The sequence below is a fragment of the Mustelus asterias genome, chromosome 3 (genome assembly GCF_964213995.1).
Source record: "Mustelus asterias chromosome 3, sMusAst1.hap1.1, whole genome shotgun sequence".
In the NCBI taxonomy this organism is placed as follows: domain Eukaryota; kingdom Metazoa; phylum Chordata; class Chondrichthyes; order Carcharhiniformes; family Triakidae; genus Mustelus; species Mustelus asterias.
The window spans coordinates 128,836,990-128,861,361 of NC_135803.1; the positions used below are offsets into that span (position 1 = coordinate 128,836,990).

The 24,372-nt window shown below is 41.6% G+C and overlaps 1 protein-coding gene across 1 annotated transcript in view; it reads left to right on the forward strand.

The window, feature by feature from the left end:
• Positions 1–24,372, forward strand: part of LOC144491587 (ERC protein 2) — a 764,742-nt gene that overhangs the window by 147,536 nt on the left and 592,834 nt on the right. The window contains exons 5-6 of the mRNA XM_078209614.1: positions 18,326–18,400; positions 22,565–22,606. Coding sequence (XP_078065740.1) covers positions 18,326–18,400; positions 22,565–22,606 — 117 coding nt within the window. The remainder of the gene's footprint in view (positions 1–18,325; positions 18,401–22,564; positions 22,607–24,372) is intronic.

Sequence of the window (24,372 nt, forward strand, 5' to 3'; positions counted from 1 at the left end):
ACACCTAGGTCCCTCTGTGTTTCTATACTCCTGATGGCTCTGCCATTTATTGTATAACTCCCCCCTACATTAGTTCTTCCAAAATGCATCACTTCGCATTTATCTGGATTAAATTTCATCTGCCATTTCTCTGCCCAATTTTCCAGCCTATCTATATCCTGCTGTATTGTCCGACAATGTTCATCGCTATCCGCAAGTCCAGCCATCTTCGTGTCATCCTCAAACTTGCTGATAACACCAGTTACATCTTCTTCCAAATCATTTATATCACAAATAGCAGAGGTCCCAGTACAGAGCCCTGCGGTCACAGACCTCCAGTCGGAAAAAGACCCTGGGGGTTTTATTGGTATTCCCCAAGATTTCACTATCTTATTGCAAGATGGTACAGTAGCATAGTGGTTATGTTAATGCCATGAGAGGCTTCGACTAATGATTTGGAGAGATGGGTTCAAATCCCATCATTGTACCTTGGGGAGCACTGTACAGTCCTTGTGGAGACAAAGACTCATCTGATGACACCCTGCATCAATACGCAGCACTATCAATGGGAGACATTCTCTACAGATCTAGCAGTTCAAAACTGGATATCCATGAGGTGCTGTATGGTGTTCCACCACAACAATTAACCTCATGGCCATATAGATCCCTCGCTCTACAGTTTTCATCAAACCAAGGGGCCAACTATGGTTGAATGAAGAGTGCAGAAGAGCATACCAGATGCAGCACAAGGCATATCTAAAACCAGGGTACCAATCTGGTGAAGCTACAACACAGGATTGCAGACATGCTGACCAGTGGAAGCAGGATGCTATCGATAAAGCTAAAATAACCCCACAGTCAGCAGATCAAAGCCCTATAATCCTGACATGTCCAACCCTACTAATGGGAGGAGGCAACTCCATGAAAATCTCTATCCATAATGCTGTGTGTCAGTGTGAAAAAACCACAAGGATAAAGAGTTTGCAACCATCTTCAGCCAGCAGAACTGAGTGGATGAACCATCTTGTCCTCATTGTGAGGTCTCTAACATCACAGGTGCTGGACTCCAGCCAATTTAATTCACTCCACATAATATTGAGGAATGACTGAGTGCAGTGAATGGCTGCGGGCCCTGGAAACACCTTGGCTGTGGCGCTCTAGAATTATCTAAACTGGTCCTGTATAACTATAACCCTAGCACCTACTTAACAATGGGGAAAATCACCCTATTGTATCCTGCCCACAAGACACGTTCTGATCAGTTACTGCCTCCTCCACCTAGTCTCGATCATCAGCAAAGTAATGGAAGATGTCGTGGACATAGCTGTCAAACAACACTTACCACTAACCTGCTGGTTAAAGACTATTTCCTCGGGTGGATGGAGCTATTACAAGGGGGCATAACTATAGGGTTCGTGGTGGGAGATATAGGAAGGATATCAGAGGTAGGTTCTTTACGCAGCGAGTGGTTGGGGTGTGGAATGGACTGCCTGCAGTGATAGTGGAGTCAGACACTTTAGGAACATTTAAGCGGTTATTGGATAGGCACATGGAGCGCACCAGGATGATAGGGAGTGGGATAGCTTGATCTTGGTTTCAGATAAAGCTCGGCACAACATCGTGGGCCGAAGGGCCTGTTCTGTGCTGTACTGTTCTATGTTCTATGCTCACTGATGCTCAATTTGTGCTCTGCTGGATGATTCAGTTCTGATCTCATTATAGCCCTGGCCACATGGACAAAAAGCCAAATTCCAGAGGTGAGGTGAGAATGACTATCTTTGACATCAAAGCAGCATTTGACTTTGGCATAAGAGAGCTCTAGCAAAGCTGTCGTCAATGAGAATCGGTGTGGGGGCTAGGGGAAGATTCTCGACTGACTGTGTGTCCTGCTTGGATCATTGGAAGATGGTTGTGAATATTTGCTAATGATTGCACAGTATTCAGTTGTATTCATAACTCCTCAGTTGATGTACTCCTTTCTACATGTAGCAAGACCTGGAAAACATTCAGGCTTGGGTTCCTTTATGGCATGAAAATTGCCTGGCACTTCAATGTCATGTAATGAATATTCACAATAAGAATGTGCCTCCTCTTGACATTGAAAGGCATTACCATTGCTGAATTCCTACCAGCAATATCGTGAGGGTTACCATTAGCCAGCAACTTAACTAGATCAGCCACATAAAATATTGTGGTGACATGAGCATGGGCAGACCAGAGCCTGGGTGTTCTCTGATGAGTGATTCGCCTCACTTCTTGATTTCCCGAAGCCTTTCCACATCTATAAGGCACAGATCCAGAGTGTGGTGGAATATTCTCCACACATTTGGAGGAATGCTGCTCCACAACAGTCAAGTAGCTTGATATAGTCTATGGAGGAACAGCGCTCTCAGTTGGCACACATACACTACAGGCACAGTGGGCCGTAGTGTTTATCATCTACAGGACGCACTGAAATAACTCACCTAACATCAACTCCCAAATCTGCAACTTCCATTGCCTCCAAGGAAAAAGACAGCACAAGGTCAACACATGGACAAGCTGCCACCTGCAAGAGAGAAGCAGTGGAAGGGTACATTCCTGAATGGAGGGCTGTGACAAGTGGTGTTCCTCAGGGATCAGTGCTGGGACCTTTGCTGTTTGTAATATATATAAATGATGTGGAGGAAAATGTAACTAGTTTGATTAGTAAGTTTGTGGATGACACAAAGGTTGGTGGATTTGCGGATAGCGATGAGGACCATCAGAGGATACAGCAGAATATAGATCAGTTGGAGACTTGGGTGGAGAGGTGGCAGATGGAGTTTAATCTGACAAATGTGACGTAATGCGTTTTGGAAGGTCTAATACAGATAGGAAATATACAGTAAATGGCAGAGCCCTTAAGAGCATTGATAGGCAGAGGTATCTGGGTTTATAGGTACACCGGTCACTGAAAATGGCAACGCAGGTGGAGAAGGTAGTCAAGAAGACATTTGGCATGCTTGCCTTCATCGGCTGGGGCACTGAGTTTAAAAATTGGCAAGTCATGTTGCAGCTTTATAGAACCTTAGTTTGGCCGCATTTGGAATAGTGTTCAATTCTGGTTGCCACACTACCAGAAGGATGTGGAGGCTTGGAGAGGGTACAGAAAAGATTTACCAGGATGTTGTCTGGCATGGAGGGCAGTAGCTATGGGGAGAGGTTGGAGAAACTTCGTTTGATCTCACTAGAACGACGGAGGTTGAGGGGCGACCTGATAGAAGTCTACAAGATTGTGAGGGTCATGGACAGAGTGGATAGTCAGAAGCTTTTTCCCAGGGTGGAAGAGTCAATTACTAGGGGGCACAGGTTTAAGGTGTGAGGGACAAGGTTTAAAGCAGATGTACGAGGCAAGTTTTTTTACACAGAGGTTGGTGGGTGCCTGGAACTCGCTGCCGGGGGAGGAAGTGGAAGCAGATACGATAGTGTCTTTTAAGGGGCATCTTGACAAATACATGAATAGGATAGGAATGGAGGGATATGGTCCCTGAAAAGGTGGGGGGGGGGTTTAGTTCAGTCGGACAGCATGGTCGGAGCAGGCTTGGAGGGCCGAAGGGCCTGGTCTTGTGCAGTAATTTTCTTTGTTCTTTGTTCTCTTTGCAAGTTTTCCTCTAATTTGCACACCATTTAGACTTGAAGTTTATTTTATTGTCGCAAATAGGCTTGCATCAACGCTGCAATTAAGTTACTGTGAAAATCCTCTAGTCGCCACTTTCTGGTGCCTGTTCAGGTACACTGAGGAAGAATTCAGCATGACCAATGAACCTAACCGGCATGCCTTTTGGATGGTGGGAGGAAACTGGAGCACCCAGAGGAAACACTGGGAGAACATGCGAACTCCGCACAGACAGTGCGGCACGGTAGCACAGTGGTTAGCACTGCTGCCTCACAGCTCCAGGGACCTAGGTTCGATTCCCGGCTTGGGTCACTGTCTGGGTGGAGGTTGCACATTCTCCCTGTGTCTGCGTGGGTTTCCTCCTGGTGCTCCGGTTTCCTCCGACATTCCAAAGATGTGCGGGTTAGGTTGATTGACCATGCTAAATTGCCCCTTCGTGTCCTGGGATGTGTAGGTTAGAGGGATTAGTGGGGTAAATGTGTGGGGTAGTGGGGGGTAAGGCCAAGGTGGGATTGGTGTTGGTGCAGACCCGATGGGCCGAATGGCCTCCTTCTGCACTGGAGGGTTTCTATGATGATGACAGTGACCCAAGCCAGGAATCGAATCCGGGTCCCTGGCACTGAGAGGCAGCAGTGCTAACCACTGTACCGCCATGTGGAATTAATGGCTGAAATCTTCTGAGACATCGAGAAGTGAACAGTTTGACTTAAATCTCTGATGCACCCTGAGGTGTGGTACTTATGATGTGGAGATGCCGGCGTTGGACTGGGGTAAACACAGTAAGAAGTTTAACAACACCAGGTTAAAGTCCAACAGGTTTATTTGGTAGCAAAAGCCACACAAGCTTTCGAGGCTCTGAGCCCCTTCTTCAGGTGAGTGGGAATTCTGTTCACAAACAGAACTTATAAGACACAGACTCAATTTACATGAATAATGGTTGGAATGCGAATACTTACAACTAATCCAGTCTTTAAGAAACAAAACAATGGGAGTGGAGAGAGCATCAAGACAGGCTAAAAAGATGTGTATTGTCTCCAGACAAGACAGCCAGTGAAACTCTGCAGGTCCACGCAACTGTGGGAGTTACAAATAGTGTGACATAAATTCTGATTCTAGGATCGCATGATAAAGACTCAGGAGGAAAAAAGCAGAAATATTTATGTGAAATAGTGTGACATAAACCCAATATCCCGGTTGAGGCCGTCCTTGTGTGTGCGGAACCTGGCTATCAGTTTCTGCTCCGCGACTCTGCGCTGTCGTGTGTCGCGAAGGCCGCCTTGGAGAACGCTTACCCGAATATCAGAGGCCGAATGCCCGTGACCGCTGAAGTGCTCCCCAACAGGAAGAGAACAGTCTTGCCTGGTGATTGTCGAGCGGTGTTCATTCATCCGTTGTCGCAGCGTCTGCATAGTTTCCCCAATGTACCATGCCTCGGGACATCCTTTCTTGCAGCGTATCAGGTAGACAACGTTGGCCGAGTTGCAAGAGTATGTACCGTGTACCTGGTGGATGGTGTTCTCACGTGAGATGATGGCATCTGTGTCGATGATCCGGCACGTCTTGCAGAGGTTGCTGTGGCAGGGTTGTGTGGTGTCTTGGTCACTGTTCTCCTGAAGGATAAGAGGCTTAACACACTTTCTCAACCGGGATATTGGGTTTATGTCACACTATTTCACATAAATATTTCTGCTTTTTTCCTCCTGAGTCTTTATCATGCGATCCTAGAATCAGAATTTATGTCACACTATTTGTAACTCCCACAGTTGCGTGGACCTGCAGAGTTTCACTGGCTGTCTTGTCTGGAGACAATACACATCTTTTTAGCCTGTCTTGATGCTCTCTCCACTCCCATTGTTTTGTTTCTTAAAGACTGGATTAGTTGTAAGTATTCGCATTCCAACCATTATTCATGTAAATTGAGTCTGTGTCTTATAAGTTCTGTTTGTGAACAGAATTCCCACTCACCTGAAGAAGGGGCTCAGAGCCTCGAAAGCTTGTGTGGCTTTTGCTACCAAATAAACCTGTTGGACTTTAACCTGGTGTTGTTAAACTTCTTACTGTGTGGTACTTAAACAGGAAGTTTAAAGCTCTGACTACTGTTTGTACTTTGCCCAGATTGCTTTGTGATACCCAATAACAGTGGAGCCAGATGACCAGAACTACGGAGATGTGGACTATTTATTCTATGCTTATATTGCTTTTTACAAGAAATTAGAATCTTTTTGTAGCAGGTGTGAAGCCTGCTGAGCAGTGTAACTCTAAACTGCAGCAGTGACAAAGCACAATGGTAATCGTGATAGTGTTCACCCCTGCCCTGACTGCTCGTAATCAACCCAACAAGTGTGAAGGCAGTCAATATTGTTGGGTCTATCTTTGCTGACTCACCTTCTGCAATCCCTGGCTCCTGTCTGGTTGAAGTCAGAAGTTGAAGTCACCTGAAGAAGGAGCTTAAGGCTCCGAAAGCTTGTGGCTTTTGCTACCAAATAAACCTGTTGGACTTTAACCTGGTGTTGTTAAACTTCTTACTGTGAAGTCAGAAGAAACAGCATTGTTGGGGTTGAGCATTATCAGGGCATGCGCATGTTTTAGGGTGGGATGGTGAATATTCAGTTGTAAGAGAGGAGGTGAGCGCTGTCAGGGGTGAACATTGATGGGAAGGTGGGGGGGTGAGCATTGCCTGAGGGTGTGTATTGTCAGGGATAAGGGAGGGAGTGAGCATTGTTGGGATGAGCATTGTCGAGGGTTAGAGAGGGGGTGGGGGAGGGGCTGAGTGCTGTCGGGTGTGGGGGAGGGGCTGAGTGCTGTCAGGTGTGGGGGAGGGGCTGAGTGCTGTCCGGGGTGGGGGAGGGGCTGAGTGCTGTCGGGGTGGGAGGGCTGAGTGCTGTCCGGGGTGGGGGAGGGGCTGATGCTGTTGGGTGTGGGGGAGGGGCTGATGCTGTCGGGTGTGGGGGAGGGGCTGATGCTGTCGGGTGTGGGGGAGGGGCTGATGCTGTCGGGTGTGGGGGAGGGGCTGAGTGCTGTCCGGGGTGGGGGAGGGGCTGAGTGCTGTCGGGGGTGGGAGGGCTGAGTGCTGTGTGGGCTTCTGAGGTCCATTTGAAACTGTGCAAGTCAATGAACTGAAGACTATCTTTAGGGATGTGTCTTCAGTTCATAATGAAAATGGGGCATGGCTGTGTTGGCATTGTGTTTGCCGCTTGGCATCCCAAACCTCTTCATCGCTGCATCTCTGCTGGAGCCGGCATCAAAAGGTGCGAAGATTCCAGGGTAAATTGGTACGTGGGAAGATTAAATCCATGGTGGACAGATTCTCTCTCTGGCACTAACTGGAAGATCTGGGCCTAAATTGACATTTCTTCATCGTCAAATTTCTGGAGACCCCACTACCTAACAGAATTATGGGAATAACTTCAATGCACTGGCTGCAGTGGTTCAAGGAGCTACCTCATCACCCTCTTCTCAAGGCCTGCCATGGATGGGCAATCAATGCTGGATTTATTAGTGACTCCCCACATGAATAAATAAAGAAAAGATAGATTCTAATTCTGTTGAAATTAATAGCTCAGACAGCTTATAGAATGACTGATTCCACTGAATCTGAGAAGGTGGTATTTATGGCAGACCTAAATTCCTGAACCTTCAATTTTCACATCAGAAGGATGTTGAGCAAATAGAGGGAGACATTTATTCCATGTTTACATTGAGTCATTTTTAAATAAGATTTGTTTGTACAGTTGATCTGGGTGAGTATAATTCTAATCATTTGTCATGGTGTATAAGATACCAGAAACCCTGTATAAAAAAAAATTAAAATTAAATTTAATGTACCAACCCGATGATGTAAACCAGTTGCTGCTTTGGTTTTCGCTCCAAAAAAAGTGTGTTAAGCCTCTTATCTGGTGGTGACATTCGATTGCCAAAAGACTGATTTTAAAAATTCTACAGTCATCCAATAAAAACATAATTTTATTTGTACAGTCTTTCCAAAAGTTTCATTTGCCCAGCAGTGATATCCATCGTCTTGATAAACACAAAATTCACCAGATCAATACTTAAGGGCACAAATGAAAAGAACAAAAAGTTCAAATCCTGAAAATTGGAATGTGAACAAATTGTTGAAAAGACCCAGGAGAGTTTGTAATGAAGAAAGGCATGAATGCTTCAGACTCTTCTGATGATTATCCTATACACCATGATAGCGAATTTTCTCTCCTTTGATGCTGGTGAGTCCTCTGAACATGTCCGTCCTTCCTTCCTTGCCATGAAATAGAGACGCATGGAAATTTTGAACAGCTAACCTAAGAGACTTTGCAACCTAAAAGCTTCCTATTAAGCTTGAAAGATTCCAACAAGTGGGACAAATGGCTTTTTTTTTGTCTTTGCTGCTGAAATTATGATATCTGAGAAGCATGTTCCTGCCTAAATTGGACTAATCTTCCGAGAGTTTCCCAAGTTTGAGAGGAGAAAAGTTGGGCTGGGTTCCTCTTCCTGAAAGCAGCTGATTACCCCTTGGGGAAATAGGAAAATGTATGCATTTATGCTCAGTTGTGGCTCATGTAAATAAACACGTGCATTTAAATACAGGTATGGTGTCTCAAATCTGGCTGTCCAAAGCTGGACTTGCCTGAAAACTGGACATTTTTAGCAAGTGCCATGCATTAGTTTCCTTTTTAGTCTATTCAAGTAAAACTGATGTACCTGAACAATTCAACTAGGTACTGTATTGGCATGGCACTGGACTACTTATCTGCTTTGCTGATTGTGCACCTGTCTCCTCCTGCACTTCAGGTGACCTTTGGCCTGAACCTGACCCGAAATTGGACAAAATCCGGAATGGCCTTGGTCCTGAGGTTGCCAGTTTTAAGATACTGCACCTCTGGTACCTTTTCACAATTGCATGATGTTCCAAAATGCTTTTCAGAAAATAGAATACTTGAAAAAAATGTAATCAATATTTTAGCCTAAAAACCATGGCAGCAAAATTGGACATGGCAATGCCAAATGAACCTCTGATCTGATCATTTGTTTTTAGCATTGGTTGAGGAATAAATATTGGCCAGGAATCTGGTGGAGAAATCTCCCGCTGCTCTCTGAAATTGCAGAAGGTCGTGGTCCATCATTACTGTATTGGAATGTTGACCTACATTATGTGCTTAAATCCCTGGAGTGGGTCTTAGACTCTCAACTTTTTGACTCAGTGGTAGCAATCTTGCCCGAGTCATGACTGACACTTATAATTATAAGTATTATACTCTCAAGATGGAGTACCCTGTTACTGCTGAGAGTATAAATTTGGTTCATCAAAAACCACTTCAGTGAGCTGGCAGAGTGATGCCAGTGTGAGTAGTTGCTTTCATTGTTTAGCTTGGCTCAGTTGATAGACTGTGGGTTCAAGCCTTAGATTAGACCTCCGCTGATACTCCAGGCTGATGATTCAATGTAATAGTGTGGATGTGTTGCATTGTCAGAGATGCTTCCTTTCTGAGTAAATGTTCATTCATAGTCTCCCCACAGTGCAGAAGGAGGCCACCCGGCCCATCGAGTCTGCACCGACCACAATCCCACCCAGGCCCCATCCCCAGAGCCCCACACATTTACCCTGCTAATCCCTCTAACCTATGCATCCTGGGACACTAAGGAGCAATTTAGCATGGCTAATCAACCTAATAAGCACATCCTTGGACTGTGGGAGGAAACTGGAGCACCCGGAGGAAACCCACGCAGACATTGGGAGAATGTGCAAACTCCACACAGTGACCCAAGCCGGGAATCGAACCTGGGTCCCTGGAGCTGTGAGGCAGCAATGCTAACCACTGTGCCACCGTGCTGAATAAAGAATTCATCTGTCTGGAAGATCATATGGCCCTACTTGCAAAACAGCGTCAAGTTTTTCTGAAGGCTTGGTCACTATTATTCCCTCAACCAATGCCACCAAAGATAGGTTATCTGGCTGTTCATTTGGTTCCTATGTTTAGGTTGCAATACAAATGCTCATCATGTTAATTTGTTTCAAAGAACTTTGAGGCACAGAGATGTGATGAGGTGCAATGTAAATACAGTTTACTACTTTTTTGTATTTTTTTGATCCTTCAGAGGAGGGGGTCGGTAAACAGCAGTTATGGGAGCAACCATTAAAACTCAACGGGAAAAGGAAGCAGCAATTTGAGGACCGAATAGAACTGCAACTTTGTTTGCAGTGTGCTAAAAATTGAGCTACACTAGATTTAAACTGTAAATGAGCCTCACTGGCTATTGCATCCAGAAGAAAAATCGAACCCAACATGCTAACAGAGATTACTGCCCTGGTTTCAGTGGAAAAGCAGTAGTGTGGTGCAACATGCTCTCTCTCTCTCCTCTGTGACCTGGTCTGCAAAGTGTCACAAATACAAGTGTCATCTCTCAAAACTCCAGTAAAACCGAGATGCCTTGCTGCTTTAGATAGGGAGTCCAACTGTGCAACAGTGTACGTCTCAATACTGTGGGAAAGAAAATTCCTCAGTGGGTGGCCTGCTGGTTCGCTGCAGCATGAGTTGATATCTATAATTCAATCCTGTGGTTGTGGGAAGCAGTGAATCTTTTCAGTTCTGAGAGTACCACAAAATCTAATGCTGCCTGTGAGGGAGATTAACACACCCACGTTACAATTTGTAGCCTGAACAAAAGCCACATTCAGTGCTGGAAATATTGGAAGTCCTTTTTGCATAAAGTCACTTAAAATTACATAGAATCTATAGCTTGGAAGCAGGCCATTTGGCCTGACCACCTATGTGCTTTGTATTCAGAAGAACTTGCTCGCACTCCTATTACTACTTCCCACCCTGCCTCAGTATCTCTTCAGCCTTTTGTATGTGTTGTCCTTCTAAATTCTACGTGTCATGTTGGTAGCTGCCTTTCATCCACTGTGGGCAAAGTTTCTCTAAATTGACCCAAATGAATCCCATCAGAATTTTAAAGGCCTCCATCAGATTTTCTGTCCTCCAGAGAAAAGGGCTCTTAGCTGCGTCCCCTCAGTTGCAGGGTTTTGCACTTTTTCATTTCTTCAAGATAATTTTTGTAGAATATAAATCAAATTGTTCAAAGTCGGGCCAGAATTTGCATCAAAATAATGGCACAGCTAATGGCATTCGTTACTTGTGTAAGTGTTACAGAGCAACTCCAGGTGACGCAGAGATTCACCATTAAATGCCAATATTGACTTGTTCCACCCTGTCATTAGATTTGTAAAAATGGCATTCCGTCACCTGTCTTCTCATTGACATACATTGCCATGAATTTGTAGTCGTAGAGATACCCAGCACGGAAACAGAGTTCAAGTTGGCCCCTTGGCCCAACTTGTCCATGCTGACCAGGTTTCTTAAACTGAACTAGTCCCATTTGCCTGCATTTGGCCCATATCCCTCTAAACATTTCCTATCCATGTACCTATCCAAATGTTGCAATTGTACCCGCCTCTGGCAACTCATTCCATGTATGCACCACCCCCTGTGTACTTGTATGGTAGATATGAACTAAACCTGCTACAGATACTTAGGGCTAATAATGTGAAAATTAATAAATGTGGAGTTTGTTCTTTTTGGGTTTTGAATTTTTGGGGTAGATCTTAAAAATTTAATTGAATAGAATTCCCTTTTGCCCCTCTTCCTACTGAACCTTTTCCTCCCTTTCATTTTCTTTCCATACCTGATTGACAATGTACATCATCCACTTTAATTCACTGTTGTTCTCAGTCCTCCTTCCACCATTTATCTTCCAATGCTTAAACCTCAGTGCCAGAAAAAGGACAACCAAAAGGGCATCAATTTACCACTGTGCTGTTATCAGTTCTCACTTTCAGCAACTTTGAACAAATATTTTTTGAACTGGGTTGCAAGGGCAAACCTGGCACCAGATTGAGTTAGATGCCCTGTTACATTGGTGCATTGTGATTATGACTTAATGGATCTTCTCTTGTGCTTCCTCTCATGGGAGAGATTTCCTGATACTTGATTCATTTAAAGGTCCAACAGTGATTCCACCTTGAACTTCTCGCATGTTGGATCGGAAAGGAGTCTTGCGCACACATTTGAAAGATTCACCCCGATCCCTTTTACCCGTTTCACTTCCTTGCTGTAACTGTTCATTTTGGTAGTAGTTGATAGCAATGAAGTAATACAACAGGTCAGGTGTTTGAACAAGTTGTATTATGAATGTGAAATGTAATTTAAAACAAACAAACAGATCTTTATATATCTTACATTCTTCTGTTTATCATCATCTCTTTGCCCCATTCTGTGTCTTATAGAATTTACTGCATAGAGACAGGACATTTGGCCCACCCATCCATGTTAGTGTTTAAGCCCCACTCAAGCCGCCTTTCATTCTTATTCTTATTCAACAAGTATCACCCTCAATTCCCATCTCCCTCATGCTTAACTAACCTCCTGTTAAATACATCTATACTATTTGCCTCATCTATTCCCTATGACGGTGAGTTTCACATTCTCGTCATTCTCCAGGTAGAATAGTCTCCATTTGATTTCTTGGTCATTTTCTTAAATTGATGACTTTTAGGTTTGCTCTTCCCATAAGTGGGAACTTTCTGTCTACTCTTATCAAAATCTTTCATAACATTAAAGACCTTGAAGTCACCCCTCCTCTTTCCCTTTACAGCTCTCTCTCTTTCCGATGGGTATAATTTCGCATTTCGGGTATAATCTTTGTAAATCTATTCCCCTGGTGCTTCTGAATATTATGGTGGTCAGAGCCATACCCAGTACTCAATGTGTCCTAAGGTTTTATACAAGTTTAACATAACTTCTCTACTATTCAATTCTATTCCTCTGGAAATATACCTTAGTTTGCTTTGTTTGCCTTTTTATGGCCTTCTTAACCTACATTGCTACTTTTAGCAATGTATATATTTGTACTCCCAGATCCGTTTACTCCTTCATCCCATTCGGAATTACTTATCTAGATATCTAGTTTTCACCTTAAATGGATCTATGCTGTTTCCCTCGACGACTCCATGTGGTAGCAAGTTCCACATTCCGACCACTCTTTGCACAAAGATGTTTCTCTTGAATTTACTATTGGTTTTACTAATAGCCCCAAACAGCTCCATTTATTTATCGCTCCAAAAATTGGATTCCCTCATAAGTATGAACTGCTTTTCTATGTCTATTCAGCTCTTCTTGACTTGAAAAACCTCTTATATTTTATATTTGCTCTTGGGCGAAAAAATGAAATGCTCACTTATCTTTTGCATGATTTAATATTTTTCCAAAACCAGACTTTAACTCATTACCTTTACTTCCCTTTTAATGCAAAGACACAGGGTAGCTTGAAAGGAGTTTTATTTGTGCACAATGAAACGTAAACTTTTGTTTATTTCACGCAAATGAAATTCTTCTTGCAAGCAGTACAGCGTACAAATGATTAAAACTCCTAGTTGTGTTCCTTATTTTAGGAAATAGTACAGTAAATCGTTTGTTGTTTATGCCATGGTGTGTATACTGTAACAGATCTCCACTGAGCAGTACATGTCAGGTGAAGTAGTTAAAATGTCTACTGAAAAGTTAATCATTGTGTTGAGTGCTAAGACGTAGATGTTGAGTAAAGTAACTATTTAGCCCTTTAAGAGCTCAATGAGGCAGGAGTTACTTTTACTATATTAGTGGGGTTGTGGACACTTAAAGTAACCCTTGAGCAGAAGGTCAGCAACTGAAGTGCAGGACAAAGCAGTTTTGTTTTACTCTGGGTTTACTGAGGCTTTAGAGACTGGATGTTCATAAACCTTTCAGTATACAGTTACTCTCTGTTACACTTTGGATCTTTGTAGCATATCTTGACACTTTAATGAAGTAAATGAGGGGGCATTGGATGATCTTATCCCGATGAACAATGATAAGCTGTTAATGGACAAGAGCATCTTCCAACGTAGGGTTAAGTTTCCCAGTCACAATGCAGCCTATGGTTTGTCTTTGTTGGATTGTCAGCCTAATGACAATGCTGACTTGTCTGTAATGCCAATGGAATCTTGGTAAGCATAATGTAGATCTGCTTAGTTGAAGTGTTGCAAGAATTTTCAGTATAAAAATTGACCACAGTTGAGTATAAAAATGATGTAGTAAATTCTTTTATCATGTATGCTTTTAAGGTAATGAAACCTACATATGATGCACACGATGAATGCATATAATGCAATAAAGCTATCAAATGACTTGATTGAAAACGTTTTAAAATCCCACCAAGTACACTGCAAATAAGATAACTATTTCCTCAGTTATACATTAACATCCTCAGAAATTTCTGAAGTCAGCAATGTAGGATCCATAATTTGTTTCCCTTTTGTTGTTTTGAACTGTTGGTTATTGTGGGTTTCAAACAGGATTTATTTATAATTCTATAATAACTACTAGCATATCAAACACTTAAAACAGAGCATAATATAAACACTCACTAAATGTTGACGTGATGTTCTGTCAGTGGTTATTGCTGCCCTTCTACCTCTGGAGCTTAAGATAAAGGTGTTCTCAACTGATTCCAATTGACACATCCTCCCATCCTTCACATCATTAAAGGCAGCCAGGCATCAGTATCTATGCTGTGGCAAGGATAAACATTGCATTCACGATATTGCCTGCAGAATTTACAGTGGTAACCTTGCTAACATTCTGAGAAAACTGGACCGTTCGAGCTGCATAATCCATATTACTTGGCCCATGTGAAGAATGCCTACGGGTATTTTATCCTTTTGCCTAATTAGCAGATTATTGGAGGTTTAGATTAATGGTGATGTGGTCGTGCAAGAGATTCTGAAACTACAAAAGGTCGTGAATGTAGCCCAATCCATCATACAAACCAGCCTCCCACCCATTGACTCTGTCTACATTTCCCGCTGCCTAGGAAAAGCATAATTTAAGTATCCCACGCACCCCGGACATACTCTCTTCCACCTTCTTCTGTCGGGAAAACGATACAAAAGTCTGAGGTCATGTACCAACCGGCTCAAGAATAGCTTCTTCCCTGCTGCCATCAGACTTTTGAATGGACCTACCTCGCATTAAGTTGACCTTTCTCTACACCCTAGCTATGACTGTAACACTACATTCTGCATTCTCTCGTTTCCTTCTCTATGAAGGGTATACTTTGTCTGTATAGCGCGCAAGAAACAATACTTTTCACTGTTTGCCAATACATGTGACAATAAATCAACTCAAAGTTTGCTGAGATCCATTCCTACTGCCAGCTTATTTTTGGAGAGCTCTGTCTCCTGCATACAGCATTGAGGAAAGCTGTACCACTGGGTTTACGCTGGATGGTCCTGAATGTTCCAAGGACCACCACTAAAATTGGGAACATTGCACTGGAAAGTAAGATCTAATGCTGTGTTTGTGCTGTTACAAGTATCCATCTTGGCATTTCTCCTCACCTTCTGCTCTCTTACCTCTACCAGTTGTTATCTTCTGTTCACTCACTTTTGCTTTTTCTACTACTTCTGTCCATTTATTCCAGTTTCTTCAATCTTTCCACTGCAATCTCCAGCACTTGCATCCTTTCTCTGCTTCCCATTTGAGTATTGCATTTTGCTATTTATTTGAGGAACAATGTATATGAATTGGCTGCCCTGTTTCCTACATTTTAACAGTGGCAATACTCAAAAACACTTAATGGCTGTAAAATGCTTTGGAGGCCCTGAAGTCATGATAGGCACTAGAAAAATGCAAATAATTTTATACTTTTCTCTGTGGGTTTTTCCCTTCTCACTTGGGGTCTCCCGCTCGGAGTCTCCTGTGCCCTCGGTCTCATCACCATGGTAGTTTTGATCAATGCTTTGGAATGGGCATAGTGGAGGACCCTAAGATTAATTTCTGGTTTCAGGTTAACCAATGGCTGGGTTTTTGAATGTTAGAGAATCAGAGACAGAAAAAGATGGACAATATTAGTACGTATTGAGAAAGAATTTGCATTAAATTTTCTGTATTTTACTTGGTTTTATGATGTTACTTTGGCATACATTAATACAATTAATTCTTCCTGTGGTTCCAAAAATGGGGTATGGCATATGTCTCTAGGGGGTACTTTTCTCAATTGTGTAATGGTGGATTTTCAGGTATGAAACTTTCTTTCTGACCTCTGCCTCCCCTTCTCTGTAGCCCATGTGTTCCCAAATGCAAGTGTCTCTGCAGCTCAGGCTAAAGTGCTGCCACTCACCATGCTTCTTACTTTTGTGATGCAGTGCCCTTAGTTTACTGATTTACTAAGGTTTCTGGTTTATATCAGCTAACTTGATTGCAATTATGAATGTTTCCATTAGTGGCCAGAACAATGAATGTTTTTATGTTAAATATAATTCTTGGTATCTCTCTGCAACATAGAAGTGCATTTCTGTATTGCTGCATGTGCAAAATGAAGGTCGGGCAACTTCTGTTAGGCAAGGAAAAATTCAGGTGCAAGTTATTACACCTGATGATGGGTGACTCCGGACTTGCACTGGTAGAGACCTGGGCACAATTTGTTTGATTAGCCACTAATTGTGTGCATATTGGACAAGAGTAAATAAGTTGTATATAGATATATTTTTAAACTAATCCCTAACTACCTTCCCCTGATGATGATGAATGAACTTAACTCCCTTTGTCCAGGTTATTGACAATGGGTTGCAACAGAATTTCCTAACTTGGTGCAATACCATTGAAAACGCCCCCCCCCCCCAAATAGTTTCCCCACTTGAGCAAGATTACAAATAACTCAGAATAGCTTTGAAAATTTTGCATTTTGTTATTAGATAATTAGCTCCAGTGCATGAAGATTTTTTGATTTGAAACAACAGCTGCAATGCAGTTTGGTTTAACTTGCATTTCAGGAGCTTTGGATCTGCAAATCAAGATGGCTAACTTTTTTAAATGCAGAAAGAACAGAGTGCTCCTTAATCAGTACAACATGCCAATGACTCATTGTCTTTTAGCCAGTTTTATTAGAATATTAGAGATAAAACAGGTTCTCAAATGATGTCCTTTGCATTTTAAGTCTACTTGGAAAATCCATGAAAGGAACACAGTCTGGAATGTTAGTAACCGCTTTGTGCTGCTCCAGTTGAAGGGGTAATTAACGTGTTGTGGAGTTTTGTTATGACCTTGCTTCATGGAATATCCGAGAACAATTGATGTTGTAAATCCATGCCAAGGATTGCTGGGAAAATATACCGTTATAGCTGCTGTAGCGGGAATTCTTCTCCAGCATTGTCACAGATGTATTTTCTTAAATTTGAACCAGATGTGCTTACACGTTGATACAAAACATCAGTCATTGGAGGATCTCATTAGTTACCATTGTCCTTTTTGAATTGAGTTTGTTGCACAACATTATATCAGGATGATTTGGCCCCTTTTAAAATGGCGGTGCTTTTTTTTCATGAATTTATAAAATATTATTATACCCCTGTTACAAAAATTTTGTTTCAGTTGATTTGTTTTAAATGTTTACTTACCGATACCATTTTATTGTAATGGGACTGATCTTCAAAGGGTTGTCACTTTACTTGTTCTTGTGTTTGTTGGAATAGAAGTATTTCTGCTTCAGTAAGTTTTATTGGATGCATAGGGTTTACTGTATAGTTACATAGAATCACATAAAACTTACAGCACAGAAACTGACTGTTTGACCCAACTGGCCTCTGTTTATACACTGCTTACTTGGCTTCCTTCCACTCTATTTTATCTCATCCGTATCTGCATAGTCTTCTGCTCCTTTCTCCATCATGTACCTATCTAAATTCCCAATCAATACATCAATACTGCTTGCCAGTTGAAGGACAGATGATGGTTATATGGGGAGTGATGGTTTAAAAGCAATTAATGCTTTGTCAAATGAGTTGTAACAAGAGCCAAAAGACTAATGTGTAGTCACAACAGTTTTGCATAATGTCTTTTATATTTCTGACCACTAAATTGCTATCATTGTAAACAAAATGGTGGCTTTGATAGTATTGACTGAAATGTTACTTGGCTTTTTTGCATAAATTTAATCATCCGCCAAGAGGCTTTACAGAGCCATATCAATAGTTCTGTTGCTATCTGTAAAGAATGGCCCTTCCTTACTTGTGACTAATAAATAAACTTCTTCTTCAACTATTTTAGCAGTCATTTGAAATAAAGTAAAAACAAATAGGTTTTTTTGTCAGGCTCAACTTTTGTAGTATTTGGAAGAGCTGGGCTGTTTTAACATCATAAATTTTTAAGTGCAATTATCCAATATTAACTTCATAATTTTTAATTCCCTCCTACTCTTGAGTGCCAATTTCCACGAGCGAAAATTAGTTTTCTAAAGTAAATACATTTGTGACATTCCTGATTTGTGTTTAAGTATTGACATGTTTAATAAGCACCAATTAGCCGTCAAGAATGCAGTGAAGTATAGTTTGATGACTACGAAGAAGTTGTGCTGTTAGATTAAATGGTCTGAGCGTTTGCTTGCTGTCACTGTCACAATTGACATTAATTATTGATAGAAGCTGACATGGCGCATGTGCTGGTGGCAATGACTGTAATATAAGCTAGATAGAAACTGCAGTGTACTAGGGAGATTAACAAAAGGCTGGACCTGTGGCATATAGGCCATTTCATTTCTCCATTTTATTACATAGTCAATTTATATCTGTAGCATATATTGTTGCATTACTTAAAATGTGAAACAATGAGTCGTCAAGTTTCCTTTGATCGTGTACCTCCACAGGAACTGCACAGGAGAACTCCAATCCAGCCAGAGTCGGCAAAGACAAAGGCTCTTCAAACAGTTATTGAAATGAAGGTAAGACCATTTACTCTACTTCAACAGGTTACTGTAGTGTGATGCTGAAAAAAGATGCATGTCATTGCTGTAAATCAATTAATCTGAAACTGTGGGAACAGTCCTGTGCAAGTTTCATGTTTATTTAAAAGCCCAACCTTTGAATTGATAATTTGCCATTAAAGACAAATTAATGCTGTGTGCTTAAAGCTTACTAGGAAGCAATGGTGACATTTGTCAAGTAGATCAGGCAATGATTATTTTTCCGATTTATTTCTCGGATTTTACTTCCAAATTTCTCCCAGTCCAAAAGGACAGCTGACGTACAATTTTTGACCGAATGTGGGGGAAAAAAATAGAATTCTCAACTTAAAATATTAAAAACTTCCAAAACATTGACAAATCAGGCACATTAATATGAAAGCACCAATAAAAGTGAAGCACATACAAACAATAAGGAGCCAACAATGGAACTATATATGTACCATGTACAATAAAAATTATGCATATCTGGCTGAAATGATACAGGATACAACTCCACTATCACTCTTCCTTTTACTGGAATGTTGGCATCTGTTAAATGTTCAATTAAAGCTGGATTGGAGGAAAAATGTTTCTATTTGATTTAATAGCCTGATCCATTTAAAATAATTGTTTAATTCTGTATACTGTCAGATATTGGTAACTCGTAGTTAGCAATACGTATATTTAAATGAAATGCTTAGCAGGTTTTTTTTTCTTTTTTTTACTTTCCGACTGATCTCATTATAGCCCCACAATTTGTTGTTTTGTTTCTATTGGACGTTACAATTTTGGGTTTTTAAAAGTACCTCTGTCCCTCAACAGTTTCTGTAAATGAACTGTGTTCGCAGAAACCACACTTTTTTTAAAAGACTGTCCAGGTGTATGAACTACAATTAGCCTCTTTAAGGTCATTTATCGATCTAGGTTAATTGAAGTCATTTATCAACTCGGTTGATCATAAATTGACCACTATCATGCTACTTGCTTTGAAGCAGCAGAGTATTAAACTCAGAGCACAGATAGCACATCTGAAGCATCTACTTAAAAAAAAAGAGCTAATTAAATGGAAATCTGAAAGATAAAAGCATGAGCAATTCATCAAATAATAAACAGTGCAATAAATACGCAAAAAGGAACGTTTCCTGTTGGGTAATTAGCCATTTCAAGAAATGCCTTTCAAAATGTGTCAGATCTTTGGAGATTTGCACTGAACATTTCCCTTGGGGGCCCAGCATTGGTGGCCACTTCCATAAGTGGATCTCCAGTTAAAGGAGAATCTGCTTTTATACACCCATTATATCTAAATAATTGTAGTGAGGCCCTGGATTAAATATATAGAAGTTATGTCATTCTAATTTGATTTGTTGCAATCCTTTGGGCAGCACCATGGCCCAGTAGTTAGCACTGCTGCCTCTTGGCGCCAGAGACCCAGGTTCAGTTCTGGCCTTGGGTCACTGTCTGTGTGGAGTTTGCACATTCTCCCCGTGTCTGCGTGGGTTTCCTCGGGGTGCTCCATTTCCTCCCTCAGTTCTAAAATGTGTGGATTAGGTTAATTGGTCATGCTAAATTCCCCTTAGTATCAGGGGGGATCAGCAAGGTAAATACGTGAGATTACGGAGATCAGGCCTGGATGAGATTGTTGTCGGTGCAGGTCCAATGGGCTGACTGGCCTCCTTCTGCACTGTAGGGATTCTGTGCTTAGCCAGCTTTCTGTACCACTTTCAGTCTCTCTCAATTTTCAATATATAGGCTTCCAAAATAATTCTGATCCTAAAAGAATTAAACATTTGTGTTTGCACTCTTGTGCTTAGAACTGAAATAGTTAAATTTTTGGCCCTTGACTCCTTTTCCTGATGAGTGAAGCGCAGAACCCCGTCCCATGCTGACAACAACCATTTAGCCAGCTATCCAGGGCTTGCTTGTGCTTTATTTCCCGGTCCTAGCTGCAGCCTATTGTGTAGTCTGACCAGAACATCTTCAATATGCCCATTTAATGCTGTCAATTTACAGATGCTGAAACCCATGCTGTTTTCATTTGTGCCCATGTAGGATATCTCGGTTGAACCACAAGTACATCTGTAGTTCCTATAACACTTAGAATCTGACCAATTCTGTCTTTTTACACACTGGTATCCCCCATATGTGGTTGCTCTAAAGAAAAGACCACCATGATCACACAATCCCCCCTGTGTTTGCCTCTCATTTTCTGTCACGGAGGGTGGATATTGTTGTCGCCATGCCTCTTCCGTGCCCAATCACACTTATCATGTTACGGCTGCAGTTGCTTCCTGCAAATGCACTGCACTATTCTGTGGAATCAACAATTGTTGATTTGTGACCCACTGTCACATTTCAGATGAAGTATCTGTTTGGAGCTTGGGTCATGGGTGTGGCCATGTTGCCCACATGAATGCCAAGCCATTTTAAGGGCGAGCATTATTTATATGCTCTATACTGCTGGTGAGCTGGAGGCACACTCTACAGCTCCTTGCTTGTGGGAGGTTAGGAAATCAACCAGCCTTCATCCAAGGCCAACAGTTAGGTCGGATTGAAGAGGGGCTTTGACTTGATTTTTTTTTGGCCACCCTCCTGTCTGTGCCACAAAAGAAAATGCTGTCCTCTTTAGGTCATTCTGTTCACGCAGGGGTGGTGCCTTTTGAAGCCTGGTGGTTAGACTGCTGAATGTCTGAAAACTACAATTGAGGTCCTAAAATTGGTTTAAGACTTAAATTTCCATATGTTAGGTTGCTTGCTCATTTATAAGCTCCCTGCATCGGGCAGGCCATTGGGTGTCAACAGGATAGCTAAACGTCCATCTGATTGCCTATTTTTTCAGGTGAGGACTGAAAATACCACCCCCCCCCCCCAAATAAACTTTCCAATCTGCCCGTCTTGGCATTTCTGCAGATCCACTGACTCAGCAAATCTGATGGGACATCTGACTTCCCACCTGTGGAATAGTTTCCTGGCATTCCAAAAGGCCAGAAAATAATCATGTAATTGCTCGAGAGACTTGCACTCCTTATTGAGCCACCAAGCTCTTAGATCATCTGGAACTGGTATCCAAAATCGATCCTTTAACTTTAATTAATTCAGTGCTTTTGTAAGAACACATTCTATGGACCTGGCGGCCACAATTTCCAAGTACCCTCCAGCCCCTGACACCAGTCTTCTACATTCACTGATCGGAGCATTACACAAATCATAAGCAGTAAGGATAGCATGATTTATTCATAATCTGTGATGATTTTGAGTGGTTAATGGTAAATGATGCAAGTTGCTGTGCCCAAACATCTTTGAATTACCAAGCCATAAGTATAACAAAGGCACACAAAAAAAATTATCCATACCATTTCTGTAACCAACTGGATTTAACTGATTATCCTACAGAAAGTTATTCATTAGTTCAGTTATATTTTTGTATTGCACTTGCTAATGCAATGGCATTCTGTGCCAATTCAAATGCACGACAATGCTCTTGTTCCCTTTTTGCTTGTTACTTACCATTTTCCTCCACCTTGAATATATGTAGAACTTCTCCACCATAAATCTACGCTGGTGTTCTTATCTGCCTCATGTTTGTGACATTTAATCTCTACCCTTGCTTCTCCATATGATGTAGCTTTGCAACTTCCAGTTTTGACAATTTTTTGACTAACGGGCATAGCCTTGCCTTCCTACAGCAGTCTGATGAGCTAATCTAGCTCTCCAAGTCTATTCTGTTACCCATGTGCTTTGAAAAGCTTTTACTTCATGTTGAACATGTTGTTTCTCATTTCTAATCTCAGCCCTTCCCTTGTCTGCTTCTTTTATATTTTCCACAAGGGGGAAATAATGCTGCAGAAAATTATTTTTAACACATGCCGTACTTTTCTTAAATATAAAACTCATTTTCACCCTTAGTCAATCAGTGCTATAGTGGTTTTGGCAGTGTGGTTTTGCCCGCCAGAGGCTTCATTTCCTTGGAACAAGTAGCTTTTGGTACCAGTCCCAGAGTAAAGTTATTTACTGGTGAATTATTATTTCCACCCCTGGCTTGTTGGAACCAAGAGCCTCAAGTATTGAGTAACTTAAAAATGTAGAACTGAAATGTTTTAAGTACCTCCCATCTCTGGATGGAAATTGAATATTGCAGCATTTCTAATGCTATACTTATTACAGCGCCCATCATCATATGATTTTGGACCCGATAAAATATGGCAGGTATGTTAACTGGAATTTCCAGACTGGCTATGTGTGTGTGTGTGTGTCCCATTTCCTCTCTTCAGTGGAAACCTTTGCAGAGAGATCTAAGTATTGCCACAATAGGGATATCTTGCTGATGAATTAATCCTGTTAGGCCTGTTCAAGACCAAGTGTTAATATCAAGGTTCATTAACTATCTGGCACATTTCAATATTTCCCTGTTGTGATTTGCAAAAAAAAAATGTTTTGTGTGGCATGTGGAAGTCCAATGTAAATGCATTGTCGTAAAATGCTTCAGTATTACTATCCACTGTGCTATATTTTTGTTGTGGCATCTCTTACCTAAAGACAAGCTTTGTTTTTCAATATAACTTTTGTTTTATTTCTTTCCATAACTATGTGAAGAGATGTTTGTTTGAGTTTGTTTTGCATTTGCGTGCAACATTTCTTAAATTAGACAAAATTGCTGATTTTAAAAATTCACTTGATTTGGTGCATGCCAACTGTGTGTGTTTTGTGTTGTCTATTCTGATGATGACCTGGCATTAATGTAACAAGGTATCAAAGTTAAAGCATCCTTGATGAAATTTGTGCCAAATTACATTAAAAAATCAGTCTCTGCCCAAAAAGTGTAATTTCTAAATAGTTCCAAGTATAATTTTCCTTTTCAAGGAACACGAGGATCTAACATTTATTCCAATGAGAAGTGTTGGAAATACCCAACAGGCCATGCAGCATCTATGGAGAGAGCAACCTTCAAGGTCAATAGCCTATTGTCAGGCTTGGAAATGAGATATTTAACATTTTTAAAAGAAGTACGGAGACAATGACGATGGGGTTGTTGGCAGGGAGGGGGGGGGGGTGGGTGGGTGGTGGTGGTGGTGGTGGTGGTGGAAGAAGTGTGGGGGAGGAAGAAGTGTGTGGGGAAGAACAAGAGAGAAGGTCTTTGATGGGGCGGAAAGGCAGGAGAGATTAAATAACAAGGGATGACAGTGCAAGGCAAAGGGAGATGGTAATGGGATAAATAGAGACACAAAAAAAATGTCCAGAGGAGGTGTAAATGTGAGTAGCTGAATCACCCACACCTATTGTTTGAAGAAATGAGGATGGGGGCTGTGATCTGAAATTGTTGAACCCGGTGTTGAGTGTGGAAGACTGTAAAATACTTAATTAACAGAACTCTCTCTCCCAATTAATGTTACCACTGGACAGGAAGCTCTCAGAATGGAACCCTGGCTCAAAAGACCAAGAATGGAACCCTGGCTCTTTTCTCAGAAAGAAAGAATCTCAGAAACCCTACAGCACAGAAAGAGGCCATTTGGCCCATCGAGTCTGCACCGACCACAATCCCACCCAGGCCCTACCCCCATATCCCTACATATTTACCCACTAATCCCTCTAACCTACACACCCCAGGACACTAAGGGCAATTTTAGCATGGCCAATCAACCTAACCCACACATCTTTGGACTTTTCCTTCTTTTAGAAAACGTGGGTGAACAAAGTCACAGAATTGCCAATTTTCTTTTAACAACAGAAAAACAAAACATTTATTGAACATGAAAAGTTTGACTGTAGTACGGTACTCTTTCACCCCCACTTCACAAATGTACATAGATTTTAAGGATACCACAGATAACAAAATATATATTGCGTTATAATATTGTCATTTACACAGTCCTTGCAACTCAACAGCTAACTGTGGTTAGACAACACCCCACTCTGGAACCAAGTGGCAGATGTCACACAATCAGACTTCTGTGGATATTTCCTCAAACTCCCCC